The 14,709-nt window shown below is 36.3% G+C and overlaps 1 protein-coding gene and 1 pseudogene across 4 annotated transcripts in view; one reads left to right on the top strand and one right to left on the bottom strand.

Annotated features, from left to right (window-relative positions):
• USP53 (ubiquitin specific peptidase 53) overlaps window positions 1-14,709 on the top strand; it is a 76,557-nt gene that overhangs the window by 21,854 nt on the left and 39,994 nt on the right. For all 4 annotated transcript variants that reach the window (XM_081812931.1, XM_081812928.1, XM_081812929.1 and 1 more), the window contains exons 3-7: window positions 3,179-3,271; window positions 7,606-7,740; window positions 11,210-11,323; window positions 11,484-11,566; window positions 14,244-14,349. In XM_081812931.1, coding sequence (XP_081669057.1) covers window positions 3,179-3,271; window positions 7,606-7,740; window positions 11,210-11,323; window positions 11,484-11,566; window positions 14,244-14,349 — 531 coding nt within the window. The remainder of the gene's footprint in view (window positions 1-3,178; window positions 3,272-7,605; window positions 7,741-11,209; window positions 11,324-11,483; window positions 11,567-14,243; window positions 14,350-14,709) is intronic.
• Window positions 8,540-9,161, bottom strand: LOC115940031 (divergent paired-related homeobox pseudogene; annotated as a pseudogene).

Below are 14,709 nucleotides of genomic sequence, written 5' to 3'. Positions count from 1 at the left end.
TCTCCCTCTCTGGTTTGATCTTGTTTCATTTTTTCCTCCCTTCCTCTATGATCCTCTGTCTTGTTTCTCAAATTCCTCATATCAGTGAGGTCATATGATACTTGTCTTTCTCTATTGACTTATTTCGCTTAGCATAATACCCTCTAGTTCCATCCATGTTGTTGCAAATGGCAAGATTTCTTTTTTTTTTTTGATGGCTGCATAATATTCCATTGTATATATATACACCACATCTTCTTTATCCATTCATCTGCTGATGGACATCTTGGCTCTTTCCATAGTTTGGCTATTGTGGACATTGCTGCTATAAACATTGGGGTGCACATACGCCTTCGGATCACTACATTTGTATCTTTGGATTACCAACTCTTTAAATGATTAGTAGAATTCACCTGTGAAACTGTCTGATCCTGGACTTTTGTTTGGGGGAAATATTTAAATTACTGATTCAGTTTCATTACTTGTAATCATTCTGTTCAGATTTCCCATTTCTTCGTGGTTTGATCTTAGAAGTTGTGTTTTTTTTCTAGGAATTTATCCATTTCTTCTAGGTTTTTCAGTTTGTTGGCTTATTATTTGTAGTAGTCTCATATCCTTTGTATTTCTGTGGTGTCAGTTGTAACTTCTGCATTTCTGATTTTGTTTATTTGGGTTGTCTCTTTTTTTCCTGATGAGTCTGGTGAGAGGTTTATTGATTTTACCTTTTCAAAAAACCAGCTTTTAGTTTCACTCTTCTTTTCTAATTTTCTTTTTTTAAGTCTCTCATTTATTTCTACTTTCATCTTTATTATTTCCTTCCTTCTACTAACTTTGGGCTTTGTTCTTCTTTTTCTAGAGTCTTTACATGTAAAGTTAGTTTGTTTATTTGGGCTTTTCTTATTTCTTGAAGTAGTCGTGTATTGCCATGAACTTCCTTCTTAGAACTGCTTTTGCTGCATCCTATAGATTTTGGAAAGTTGTATTTCCATTTTCATTTATCCCAAGGGTTCCCCTCCCCCTTCACATTTCTAAGCACTTTTTTCCCCCTGTCTTTTTATTATTCAAGTGCATAACATGTAGTGTTATATTAGGTTCAGGTGTATAATATAGTGATTCAACAGTTCTGTACATTTCTCAGTATTCATCAAGGTAAGTGTACTCTTCCCCTTTATCGAACCCATCCCCCAGACTACTTAAGAGTCTTTTTTTTTAGTTTGGCTCTTTTTTTTCTTGTTTGTTCATTTGTTTCCTAAATTCCACATATGAATGAAATCATATGATACTTGTCTTCCTTTGACTTATTTCACTCAGCATTATGCCCTCTAGTTCCATCCCTGTTGGTGCAAATGGCAAGATTATACTTAAATTTTTTTCTTCGATTTCTTTGTCTACCTATTGGTTGTTTATAATCAACATTTTAAAATGAAGTAGGATAAGGATTAACAATTAGAATAACTTTTGATATGGATTTGTTAAAAGAGGGGATAAACTGTTATACTGAATAATGTATAGAGAAGTCGCATAAAATATTTTTTCTGTAGTTTGGATCCAGTATAACTTAAACATTTTGCTCATCTAGAAAACATTCCAGTTACATTTGAAGAGTCACTTCACTGGCCTTAGAAACAGATTATGGAGGGTATTCGCTTTTGACTGAATATTTTAGAATTTTATCCGACATAACTATAAGTAGTTATGACATATGGTGTGGTTTTAAATTTTCTAAGTTAAAAGCAAAGTTATTTAATAGCTAGCATTTATTGTGTTCTTACTTATGTTGGTACTTACCTGAACACTATATGTTCTCTCTGATCTAATTCTTACAACAATCCTAAGAGGTAAGTACTGCTTTAATCTTCATTTTACTGATGAGAAAATTGAGTTTCAGAAAATATTTTGCTCAAGCCAACCCAAGAGCTGGCAAGCAATAAATCCAGAATTAATACCTAGGCAGTCTGCCTTCAAACATTTATTACTAAGCACAGTGCTATGCTACTTCCCAAGGTTGTGCTGTCCTGTTCTTCATCTTGACAGATGAATGAATTCCAATGCCATGTATTTTATGGTGTGATCAGATATGTATGATATGCAAGAAAATTATTAGACATTTTCAAGTGCTTTGCAAAAACACTGCATTATTTGTAATACTTAAATGGATCCTATTTTCTTTAAGAAAAAGCAACTGTCAAAGGGAAATTCTGAAATGGCCTTCAGTTATTAAGTAATTGAAAATAATAGGATATTTATTAAAATCATTTATTTTTCTTAATCTTTGTTTCTAATTGGGAGAAATGAGAGATCATGAATGGATTTTCTAAGTTACAGTATTTGAGGAAATGACTGAACAATATAGGGAAACTTGGAGATCTGTTTGTTGTAATAGTAATTACAGCAACAAATAGGAGCTGGCATTCATTGCATTCCAGTTATGTACTGGGCGCTCCTCTAAGCACTTTATATGTTAATACATACTGTTTAATCCTTACAAGAATGCCATGAGGCAGGCAAAATTATCCCCACTTTATAGTTTTTAGATTTTTTTAGAATGATTTTAAATAATGGACTGATTTTATTTAAACAAGTAGTGTTTTTTGTTTTTTTCTTTTAGTAGCAAATGATGAATGGATAATTGCAGCAAATATATTCGTATTATTCCTAACTGATGCTTTTTACCGTACTGTCCCCCTGTTACCACACAGCTGGCTGCTTTGTCATTCAGTATACCAGGCCACAGGCCTCATCAGCTCACCTTTTTTTCTGGCTGTTACATACTGACCCTTATTTGATACACCCTGGCTTTCAACTCCAATTATATTTCCTTCCTAAAGTTCAGTCTGTTCCAAGTATTATAATCACTTCCTCTTTCATGTCACTGCCAAGTCCTCCGTTCAGTGTCCCATGTTTCTTGTTCATATAAAATCCTTAACTGAGGAATTAGTTTTTTCTTAACTCTGTCTGTCAGTTTTTACATGTGAATCAATAGGAATATCTTCTAAATCCCTCTTTTATATATTCACTACACGTATATAGCAGTTTCATCCTTGCTGTTAGTTTCAGTGCTTATATATGTCTGATTGTGCACAAGAGATTAAAAGAAGTTATTAGCCTTCTGCAATTTAAATCAAATCTGTCTTTTATTATAGGGAGAAAAATTTTACTGTATTTCTTTCTTCAGTGTTTCTTTCTTACAATTTTTTAGGTCTTATGGCAATTGGATATATTCCGAAGAAGCTTGCGGGTTCTAACTGGACATGTTTGTCAGGGAGATGCCTGCATATTTTGTGCATTGAAGGTAACCTTTTAATAGTACTGAAAAATTACTATTAATTGTTTTGCCAAAAATTTAATTTTGATAGTTTGTTTGATCAGTTTACTTGAAGTTGAAATTCATTGTCAAGTGACTTAGAGCTTTGAGATGAATTCTTAAAGTATGATTTATTCAAGTTTATGGATTTTTTCCCACTTTTATGTAAGGACAGTTAAAATTAATATTCTAAATAGTGTAGAAACATTAGGAACATTACATTTTTCATTATTTTGGAAAAATTCTTTATTCATTTTATGAAATGGATTTTGAACTACTACTGGATTTTGTGCACTGCTGTAGTTACTGATGATACAGCAGTGAACAAGGTGATAAAACCTCTGTTCTCATGGAGCTTACATTCTTGTAGGGGAGGAGAAAATAAGTAAGCAACATATAAAGTATGTTAGATGGTAATAACTACAAAGGGGGAAGATAAATCAGGGAAAGGGAATAGAGAGTGTTGAATAGTCAGGAAAGCCTCACTGGGAAAGTTTAAACCATTACCTGGAAAAGGTGATAGAGTGAAGCTTTCCAGGCAAGCAGGGAAACAGTAACTGCAAAGGCCCTGAGGTGAGTGTGAGTGATTCAAGGAAACCTGGGTGTCAGAAGCTTTGTGAGCAAGGGGGAGAGTGATAAGAGGTGAGCTCAGAAGTAAGGTGAGTTGTGGTGATTTTAAAACATGTCTGCAGGGGTGTCTGGGTGACTCAGTTGGTTAAGCGTCAGACTCTTGATTTTGGCTGGGGTCATGATCTCAGTGTCATGACATCAAGGAGCTTCACCTTGGGCTCCATGCTCAGCAGGGAGCTGCTTGAGATTCTCTCTCTGCTCTCCCTCCCCCCACTCCTGTGACCCTCTCTCTCTAAATAAATAGATAAAATCTTTAAAAATAAAATAAAACATGCCTGCAAATTCTTAAGTTTTTTTTTTTTTTTAGAAAGAGAGCATGAGCAGGGGAGGGGCAGAGAGAGAGAGAGGGAGAGAGAGAATCCTGGGCAGGCTCTCATGCCCCGGGTGGAGTCCAACACGGGGCTTGATCTCACAGCCCTGAGCTCATGACCTGAGCTGAAATCTAGAGCCACACAGCTAACCACCTGAGCCACCCACGTGCCCCTCTTCTGCACTCTTCCTATCAAAAGGTGGAGTCTAGTTCTTTGAATATGGACTGGCCTTGATTCATTCCCACCAAATAGAATGGCAGAAATGACACTGCAGACATCTGAGGTTAGGTTAGATTAGAAAAGGTGATAAAATTTCTATCTGGCTCTGTCTGTTGGGCTGTCATTCTTGGGAGTGAGCCGTCATAGGGTGAGGAAGCCAAGTTGGCCACAGCTAAAGCAGAAGTCTAAGCGGACAGGCAGCACCAACAACCAGCATCAACTGCTCAATGTAAGTGAGCAACCTTCAGATGGTTCTAGGCCCCAGCATTCAAACTGTCCCAGATAACTCCCAGTGAAGCAGAGTCGAGCTGTCCTTACCAAATTAATGATTTGTAATCATAATGTTATTTTTAGCAAATAAGTTTTGCGGTCGTTTGTTATGGAGCAATAAATAACTGGAACAGGAGTCCATATTGTGTAGGTCCTTCTAGGCCTTTGTGAGGACCTTGGCTTTTTCTCTTGAGTGATTTAGGAAGTCTCTGGATTGTTTCGAGTGGAAGAGTGATATAATCTGTTTTAACTAGATGGAATGTTTGGACTAGATCTCTTTGGCTACTTGGATGAGAATAAATAGAAGAGAGACAAAGGCAGAAACAGGGAGTCGCAATGAGTTAGCATCTCATTTATATCATTGAAATTTGCCCAAGAATTTAAGGTTTTATTAACATGTTTCAGAGATAAACATTTCATTCTTTCACATTCTTGAATATTCTTACACACACACACATACATGCAAGAGAATGAAGAGCCATTTTCCTGCTTTATTTTGATTTATATTCCTGAATATAAATCACCAAAGAAGGCAATTTTATATTCTCTTTTTTAGAACATGGCAAAATAGGGTTATTGTTAGGGGATAAAGAATGAACTTAGATCAAATTACAGTATCACATTTTATTTATGCCACAGTCAATTTTGGATATTTTGTCCAATTGTAAAATGAGTATAGTTAAGATTTCTAGCCTGAATCTTTCATAGCCTTACACAATCACCTGCCTGCCTCCCCACCGGCTACCCAAAACACTCTCTTCTTTCTCACTCTCTCTCTCCCTATCTGTCTCAGGTACTGCACTTTAGCCAGACTGGCTACCTCTTGCAATTTCCAGAGCTGGTTTCCATCTCTGACTCTTTTCATTGTTATTCCTTTTGTCTAGAGTGCTTTTCTTCTAGATGTTTTTGTGGCTAACACCCTGTTTCCTTTATGCCAATCCTCAAATGAGGACATCAGTAAGACCTTCCCTGACTACCCGAGGTAATAGTTAACCTCCTTTCTACTCTCAGTATCTCTACTTCTATTTATAATACTTTATTTTTCTGTCTTGTATTTTATTTCTTTGTTTTTCTCTATTGTGTTTACCACCTTCTGATATACTATATAATTACTTACTTGCTTTCTCCTGACTATAACTAGAATGTGTGCCCCATGAGGGCAGGGTTTTTGTTTATTTTCTAGTGAAGATGCCTCACATATACTAAGCAGTCAAAAAACAGATAACAAATGATTGAAACTCAGGTGTAGGATTAATATCTTAAGCATTATCTTGTATAAATTAGATTTTCTTGCAGTAGTGGAACAGATTTTTGAAATATTTTCCTAGCCTACCATATATTGATCTGAAAAAAAAAATGTTTTTGAGATGACATACCCCTTGAGCTAATTAAGAGTTTAATATGGCCAATCCTTATTTGGTGGGTTGTCACTGAAAACTTTCTTTTTCCCCCCACTTTCCCCCACCTAAGATGATTGTCATAAAACTGGAACTTATTAAAAAGTTTTTCTTATTTAAATTCAATAAGGAAAATGGAAAACCAGATTAACACCTATAATCACTTGTTCTTGAATGTTGCCACTATTTCTTCAGCTTAGGTTAGAAATAATGCTCTAGGGTCGCCTGGGTGGGTCAGTCATTAAGCGTCTGCCTTCAGCTCAGGTCATGATCCCAGGGTCCTGGGATCGAGCCTCACATCGGGCTCCCTGCTCCATGGGAGGCCTGCTTCTCCTTCTCCCACTCCCCCTGCTTGTGTTCCCTCTGTCGCTGTCTCTCTGTCAAATAAATAAATAAAATCTTGAAAAAAAAAAATAGAAATAATGCTCTAAGTGAGGAAAACTGATAATTTGAAAAAAAATTTTCTTTAAAAATTAGAAGTCATCGGGCGCCTGGGTGGCTCAGTTGGTTAAGCAACTGCCTTCGGCTCAGGTCATGATCCTGGAGTCCCGGGATCGAGGTCCGCATCGGGCTCCCTGCTCAGCAGGGAGTCTGCTTCTCCCTCTGACCCTCCCCCGTCTCATGTACTCTCTCTCATTCTCGCTCTCTCAAATAAATAAATAAATCTTTAAAAAAAAAAAATTAGAAGTCATCATCTTTTCAGAGTTCATGCAAATTGTACAGTGTCAGTTTTTAAAGGCAAATTTAAATAGTGGAAAATTTTCATTGCATTGAAGTTATTTAATTTTTGTTTACTTTTAAACCAGAGTTTGTCATTTTCTGAGGTTTATTTAGGAAGAAACAAAAAAACTGTAAAAGTTCATTTAAGCTACTTTTTCTTTTTTTAAGATTTTATTTATTTATTTGAGAGAGAGAGAGAGAAGCCAGGGGAGAGGCAGTGGGAGAGGGAGAAGCTGACTCCCTGCAGAGCAGGGAGCCTGATGCCAGGCTCGATCCCAGGACCATGAGATCGTGACCTGAGCTAAACCAGCTGAGCCACCCAGGTGTGCCCCAAGCTACTTTTTTAAAAGACTAGTGAGTTCCTACTAATTTTTGTGTGATTATATATTTATTTTTGGTTAACACAATTTTAATTCCTATAGTATACTTTTAGATTTATAGCAATTTATCTCAGAACTCTTCCTTAAACAATTTGGATCAGAATTAGCTGGGGAACAGTTTAAAAATTGCCCTCACTTCAGCATACTCAATTAGAATCCCTGAAGATGGGAACTGAGCACTTACTTAATTCTGTGCACACTAACGTTTGATTTCGAGGCTGGGGCAACCATTTCTATACATTACTGATACAAATAATCTTTATATGGAATTTTGGAGCAAAAGACTATTAGTTTCTGGGTATAGTGTTATGAGTTTCACTCTTTTATAATGAAATTACTGACATGTTTCTTTAGTCGTTGGCTTTAAACTTACTGATGTACTTGTTGATCCCCAGACAATATTTGCACTGTTTCAACACAGTCGAGAAAAAGCACTTCCCTCGGATAACATAAGGCATGCTCTAGCAGAGAGCTTCAAAGATGAGCAGCGATTTCAGTTGGGCCTTATGGATGATGCTGCAGAGTGCTTTGTAAGTATTTTTGATAATCCTTAAATCAGAATACTAGCTTGTTTTCCTTAAATGATACGAATTTCGAGACGAATGAAACATGAATTTCTAGCAATGGAAACGAATTATAACTACTCATTGGATCCATGCCTTACCTGCCCTTCAGAGCTCAGTTTAAGTCCATCTGTCTCATGACTTGATTTTGGTTATTGTGCTGCTATCATTTTTATTGGGTATTAGAGTACTGGAATATTTTAAAATTTATTTATTGGAGAAAACATTTATTAAATATAAATTATGTCACTTAAGTCAGTGTTCTGCCTCCACAGGGTTTATATGTGCAACACATTCCCAGCAGTAGCATTTCTCATTACATGCAATGATTCTCTTTGGGAGAGAAGAGGTTCTTGGTGGGCAGCTATCAGGGGCAGCAGTTCTTTTTTTTTTCTTTTCAGTAGTCTCATTGTATATATTTATTGAGATATAATTTAAAAATTGTCTCCAGCTTTACTGAGATACAAGTGTAAGGTGTATGATGTGTTGATTTGATACATTTATATGTTGCAAAATGGTTACTGCGTAGCATTAGCTGACGCTTCCGTCCTGTCATGTGATTGTTTTTTGTGGTGTATGTTATACAATATTACAGTTCTGTGTCTTTAGATGAATTTATACATGCAGGTTCCTGCCATCCGAATTACAACATGAAACATGCCCATTGCAGTAGTTTGTTGAGCGACTCTTGCCACTCAGTTCCACCCCACGGGCACTTGTGAGTCTTCTTTTGTTTTCACAAAGCCCGTTTCTGAAATGCCTCCATGTTGCGTAGATCCCGACTCTTGTCTCTCGTCTGGAATCATTGCGAATCGTTATAGTAGGTGACCTTTTGTGTCTGGCTTTGCTCACTAAGTTCTTTGTGGAGATGAAGAACCCAAAGAATTAGCAGTGAAGCTTGTGGAAAGAATTTGGAATTCCGTAATGGGACATAGGGAGTAGATGTTAGGATCTCGGCAGTAGCCGAAATGGACTACTTTGTGGCCAAAAGAATGGTCTGGGAGAGCCTTAAAATTGGAGCATATGCTGAGTTGGAAGGAAGGTATGGGGTGATCTGTATAAACTAGGGAAGCAGGATAGGCACCACTGGGGGCTCCTGGAGCGGCATCCGTGTGTCTCTTGGAAGAGCTAGTCTTGACTTCCACCCCAGCTAATTGCTGTTGTTTGGCTTTCTTGACTTTTGCTCTGTGGTTCTTGAACCAAACCTGCAGTATGGTGGGATGTATCTCCAGTTTCGAGGCCATTTCTTTCTGAAGGCTGGGAGTGGGGTATGGGTTCTTGCTGAACAAGAATTCTAAATCTGCCAGTTGTTTCTCAGTGAACATGGCTCGTTTCCTTTGTGAATGTTTCTGATCCTTTCCTTTAGGAAGGTCCCCTGCGCCTGCCATCCCATCTAGCGGGGTCCCCATGCTCTGGTCCTGAGTCAAGGGGGGTGGGCAGCAGTTCTGATACACCTCTCACTCTGGGTTGAGAATCATGACTGGGGTTGATGTTCTGTGTTACCACTATATTGATAAGTAGAGCATTCCTTTGAGTAGTAACTAAACCTTACATATATGTGTGTTGATTATTGAATGTGTCAGTCTTCTAGATGTTACCTATATTTAAAGAGGTAGCCATTTTTTTTTCATAGTCTTATATCTATTTAGCAAATTCTATACATTTTTTCATCAGAAAACCTTTTAAGGTTTTCCTTGACACATTATTTTCCTGAAACCACTTCTTACTAGTTCAGGCCCCTACTCTCAGCATTATTTAAGCCTCCTTACTTGTATCCTTTCAGCCTATCCCCTTATAGTGTTTTTTAATGGCCAACAGATTAATAAAATTTTCTTCAGATTAATCTTTGCCCTTCAAATATTCTTGTGATTCAAATCTGGACTCTCTCCTGACATTTAAGGCCGTTTACAGTTAAACTGCAGTTTACCTCTTTATTTCCTCCTGGAATTTTCCCTCCTATGAGGTGGTTCTATTCCTCAAGTATGTCTTCTAAATTCACTGGATTTCTATAGATTTTACTATCTATAGAATTTATTTGGCATTTATATGTTATTATCATTTTTTTAAAGATTTATTTGAGAGAGAGAACGCGTGCACGTGCACTTGCACGCGTGTGTGCGCATGCACACACACACAAGTGGGGGGAGAGGCTGAGGCAGGGGGAGAGAGAGGATCCACAAGCAGACTCCCCGCTGAGTGTGGAGCCTGATGCAGGGATTGATGCCAGGACCCTGAGATCACGACCTGAGTTGATACCAAGAGTCAGCCACTTACCTGACTGAGCCACTCAGGTGCCCCTGTTATTTCCTTAATGAGCATCTTTACTGTTTCCTTGGACAGATGGAAAGCTCTTTGACTAGTGCACTGCATAGCATACTTTCCATGTTGATCAAAATGTGTCAAAAACAGCACACATAGTCATAAAATATGCTTTTCATATTTCTGTTCCTAATTGATCCATTACTTAAAATATAAATATATTTTGTACAATACCAAACTTTGTAGTTTATTTTCACTTAAATGAAATGTACTAATACGAGATAGGATAATTCATAGAATACCTAGAAATTTAGGTTTAAATAATTGAATGCTTTTAAACTTCCTAGGGCAGAGGAGAGGGGTTAAGTTAGCTAATTAAAAGAATCCATTGGATAAGCTTTGCTAAAAAGATGTCTTATTTGTTAAAGAAATAAATACTCCTTATTGATCTGTATTACAAATTTGAAATTTGTTTGCAGGGCAGATTCCTTGCATTAGGATGTTAGTGTAGGTATTGTAAACCTTTATCATTGCTATTTTAATGTGAGTTATAGAGACTATAAAAATGTTCCAAGTAGGATTTTTGAAAGATTAACTGCTTTTCCCTAATGTGAGAATGCTGGAAATATAGGAAACATGTTTTCTAGTATTAAATTCTAGATGTTAGCCACCATGAATTGATTTTTTAAAGGATTTTTAAAATATTTATTAAAATCATATGTTACATTACAATGTTTCTTTCATTAAATTTTTTTTTTAAAAGCTAATACTACAAAGGGTGAATAATTGAACAGCATTTGAAGGGTTGATTAAAGAGGAAAGCTGGAAAGCTGACAGTATATATGGCACTGTTCAAATTGGAAAATCTTTTTTTTTTAAAGATTTTATTTATTTATTTATTTGAGAGCGAGAGAGAGAGAAACAGCATGAGAGGGGAGAGGGTCAGAGGGAGAAGCAGACTCCCTGCCGAGCCGGGAGCCCGATGCGGGACTCGATCCCGGGACTCCAGGATCATGACCTGAGCCGAAGGCAGTCGCTTAACCAACTGAGCCACCCAGGCGCCCTAAAATTGGCAAATCTTAAAAAGATTTTTAAAATTTGTAAAGTTAAAAAGTTATACTGTATAGTGTCATCTGTAAGATTCACAACTCGTTTGTCTTTTAATTTTTTAAATTAGGAAAATATATTGGAGAGGATTCATTTTCATATAGTACCAAGCAGAGATGCAGACATGTGTACCTCCAAGTCTTGTATCACTCACCAGAAGTTTGCTATGACTCTGTATGAACAGGTGAGATGGCTTAACCACTTCATTAGTTATTCTTCATTTGTTATTATTACGTTTGTTTGCATACATTTATACATATATATTACATATTTAAATATATGTAACATATGTATTATATTTATGTTTTATGGTTGATAAATTAAACATATGTTTTTACCTGTAGTGTGTGTGTCGCAGCTGTGGAGCATCATCAGATCCTCTACCTTTTACAGAATTTGTGCGGTACATTTCTACAACAGCCCTATGGTAAGAACCTACTAAAGCATGTTTACCGAAGATGTTAATAACGCATTTGAGCACATTGAGCATTTATTTTATAAAACCATAACATATGTGAGTATCTGTTCTCTGTCTTAGACCTGAAAATATGCAACCATCAGAGGTACTAAGTGATGTCTGTCTCAGCTGGCTGTTCCTGATTTGGCCAGAAACCATACACTTGATGAAATTTCCAAATATTAGTCAAAATTTGTATCTTTTTATATTTATAGCAAGTTTTGGGAATTTTAAAGGAGACCTTAAAATGACAAGTTCAATGGTAAATGGAGCTGCACGTGATTTCTTCATTTTTCCTAAGGTGTTATCTTTGTAGTAACAGTGTTTCCCGTCAGCTCCATGTCCCTTCATGGTGATGGAAGCCAGGGTAAGAAGAGAAGAAAGAAAAAGGTGAAATTAATTCTCCGTTAGATTTATTTCATTTAAGGCCTCAACACATTCACCTGAAATAAAAATTTGCCATGCTTGCCTGTCCCCTCCCTCCCTGCCCATTAAACATTAGCGAGTTAGGGATCCAAAATGATCCCTAGACTTTACATAATAAGAGTAGTTTAAACACTTCCTCACAGGTATTAGAAAATATAAATATTTGATATATGATAAACATTGAATAAAATCATAAATATTTACAGGTATTTTGATACAAAAAACAAAACATGGATCAATAATTATCAATCAATACATTAGTACAAAAGTTAGTTACTAAATGCTACCAATATTTTTATCATTGTGCAAAATGAAATTCAGGTGCTTATCTGTTTCATTATATTATTAAACTTCCTGGCTATTTTGCATATGACACAATATTTCTTGAAGATTATTGAACAATAGCAATTTGATTATTTGGTGTGTTTAGTGTCTTAATATATACAGAGTTGGGGAGCATTGTTTGGGGAAGCATTCCCTAAACTTCAGTCAGTTATAGATTCATTTTTTTTTTTTTACTTTGTGTGAAAAGTAGGATGGTGTTTGAACAAGGATAGGCCACACATTAAAAACCGTAAAACTTTAAGCCTACTCGGAAACTCTTATATAAAATGACAGTGCTTTGATTCAGTATCTTATGTAACAAGAGTTGGAACTCCATTAGTCTGTCCCTGGTCCACACCACCAATTGCAAGAAACCAGACTTTGAACTCTAATTATGGTTGATCCTTCAGATAACACAGGTTTGAACTGCACAGGTCCACTTAGATGCAGATTTTTCTCAATAAATATATGTACAGTACTGTAAATATATTGTCTCTTCTTTAGATTTTTTTTTTTTTAAGATTTGTTTATTTGAGAGAGAGAGAGCGTGCACACGCAAGCAGAGGGAGGGGCAGAGAGAGAGAGGGAGAGAGAGAATCTCAGGCAGACTCCCTGCTGTTTGTGGAGCCCAACCCAGGGCTCGATCTCATAACCCTGAGATCAAGACCTGTGCCGAGATCAAGAGTCTCACACCCAACCAACTGAGCCACCCACATGCCCCCTTTATGATTTTCTTAATAACATTTCCTTTTCTCCAGTTTTTTGGAAGAATATAGTATATGATACATATAACACAAAGTGTGTGTTAATTGACTGACTATTATTGGTAAGGCTTCTGGTTAATAGTAGGCTATGAGTAGTTAACTTTGAGGGGGGTGTCAAAAGTTATATGCTAATTTTGGATTGTGTGAGGGTCGGCGCCCCTTACCCCATGTTGTTTAAATGTCAACTATAATCACCTTCTTTGTATTGGTAATAAGTATTGGATACCAATTACAGAATTCCAGGCTTTACATAAATCATCACTTTTAATGTTAACAAAAACACTATTTTGAATGTACAATTTGAATGAGCTTATCAGATTTAGTGCTTTCTCATATACTTGTGAAGTGCTTTAGAAGAATAGGTGCTTTTAGTTGTTATTGAATACTGTATATTAAACCGTGGAACTGTAAAATATATCCAGCTCTAGAATAGTTAATATTACCACTAAGCAGAACCAGAGCATCTAGAATGGAAAGTAGTAAGGATATTTGAGCTTTTATTACATTTCTTTTTGGAAATGTTTAAATAGTTATTTAAAGATAATACGTTGATATATAAAAATTTGATTCTAAAGTAGACTAAACAAAAAGTGGCACAGATATCCTGCCTAGGCTCTAATGAAATGGTTAGCACTCATAAGGCACAAGCCTGGCCTAAATAGTTTTGGTTTTGACTTCTGCATTAATCAGCAAAGGACCCCTCTGTTAGCTGAAAATGATACCTTTGTTTCTGAGAACTTTAGGCCAGAGAGGAAGTCTTTCCAATAATTTGTTGTTCTTGTTAGGCCAAAGTTGAAACTCAAGTCCCTACTTGTTAAGTAATAATAGAAACATTTGACTTAGAACTACCTCCAGATGGATCATCTTATCACCTCGTTCATGTAGTTCCAAACAATGGTAAAATTTAGTGTTATTCTATTCTTGACCTAATTTTTTTCATCATACACCTGCCAAATTTCATAATTTTTCTCTGTATGGAAATTTACTTTATGGTTAATTTTTCAAACAGAACCTGTTTTAAGACAGAAAAAGCAACCATACTCATATTGATAACTTGGTATTTTTCATGCATAATTTGTTAGATCTTCTTAAAGTTCATAGTACACATTTGAAACTGCTGCTTTCTTTTGTAGCAATGAGGTAGAAAGAATGATGGAAAGGCATGAACGTTTTAAGCCTGATATGTTTGCAGAATTGCTGCAAGCAGCAAATACGACTGATGACTATAGGAAATGTCCTGTAAGTATAATTTGGAGAATATTAGTGTGCTTCTATGTTTGTAAATTTGAAAATAGATACTCAGAAATTACCATGAAAATACTAATTATACATGGACTTGATTTTAAGAATTTATTTTTTTCAGTGTTATTTTAGGCAACTCTTTATACCATGTGAGCTATTTATTTGAGCACTATTTCTTTAAAAACTCTTTGTGAAAGATTTAAGTTAGTGTATGCTGATTAATTTTTTTTTTTTTTTTGAGAGAGAGAGCGAGCGAGCATGCAAGCAGTGATGGAGGGGAGGGGCAGAGGGAGAGGAGAGAGAGAATCTTAAGCAGACTCCCTGCTGAGCATGGAGCCCTAGGTGAGACTTGATCTC

The sequence above is a fragment of the Leptonychotes weddellii genome, chromosome 2 (genome assembly GCF_054177405.1).
Source record: "Leptonychotes weddellii isolate Sample4059 chromosome 2, ASM5417740v2, whole genome shotgun sequence".
Taxonomy (NCBI): Eukaryota; Metazoa; Chordata; class Mammalia; order Carnivora; family Phocidae; genus Leptonychotes; species Leptonychotes weddellii.
This window is presented reverse-complemented; position numbering and strand designations above follow the sequence as displayed.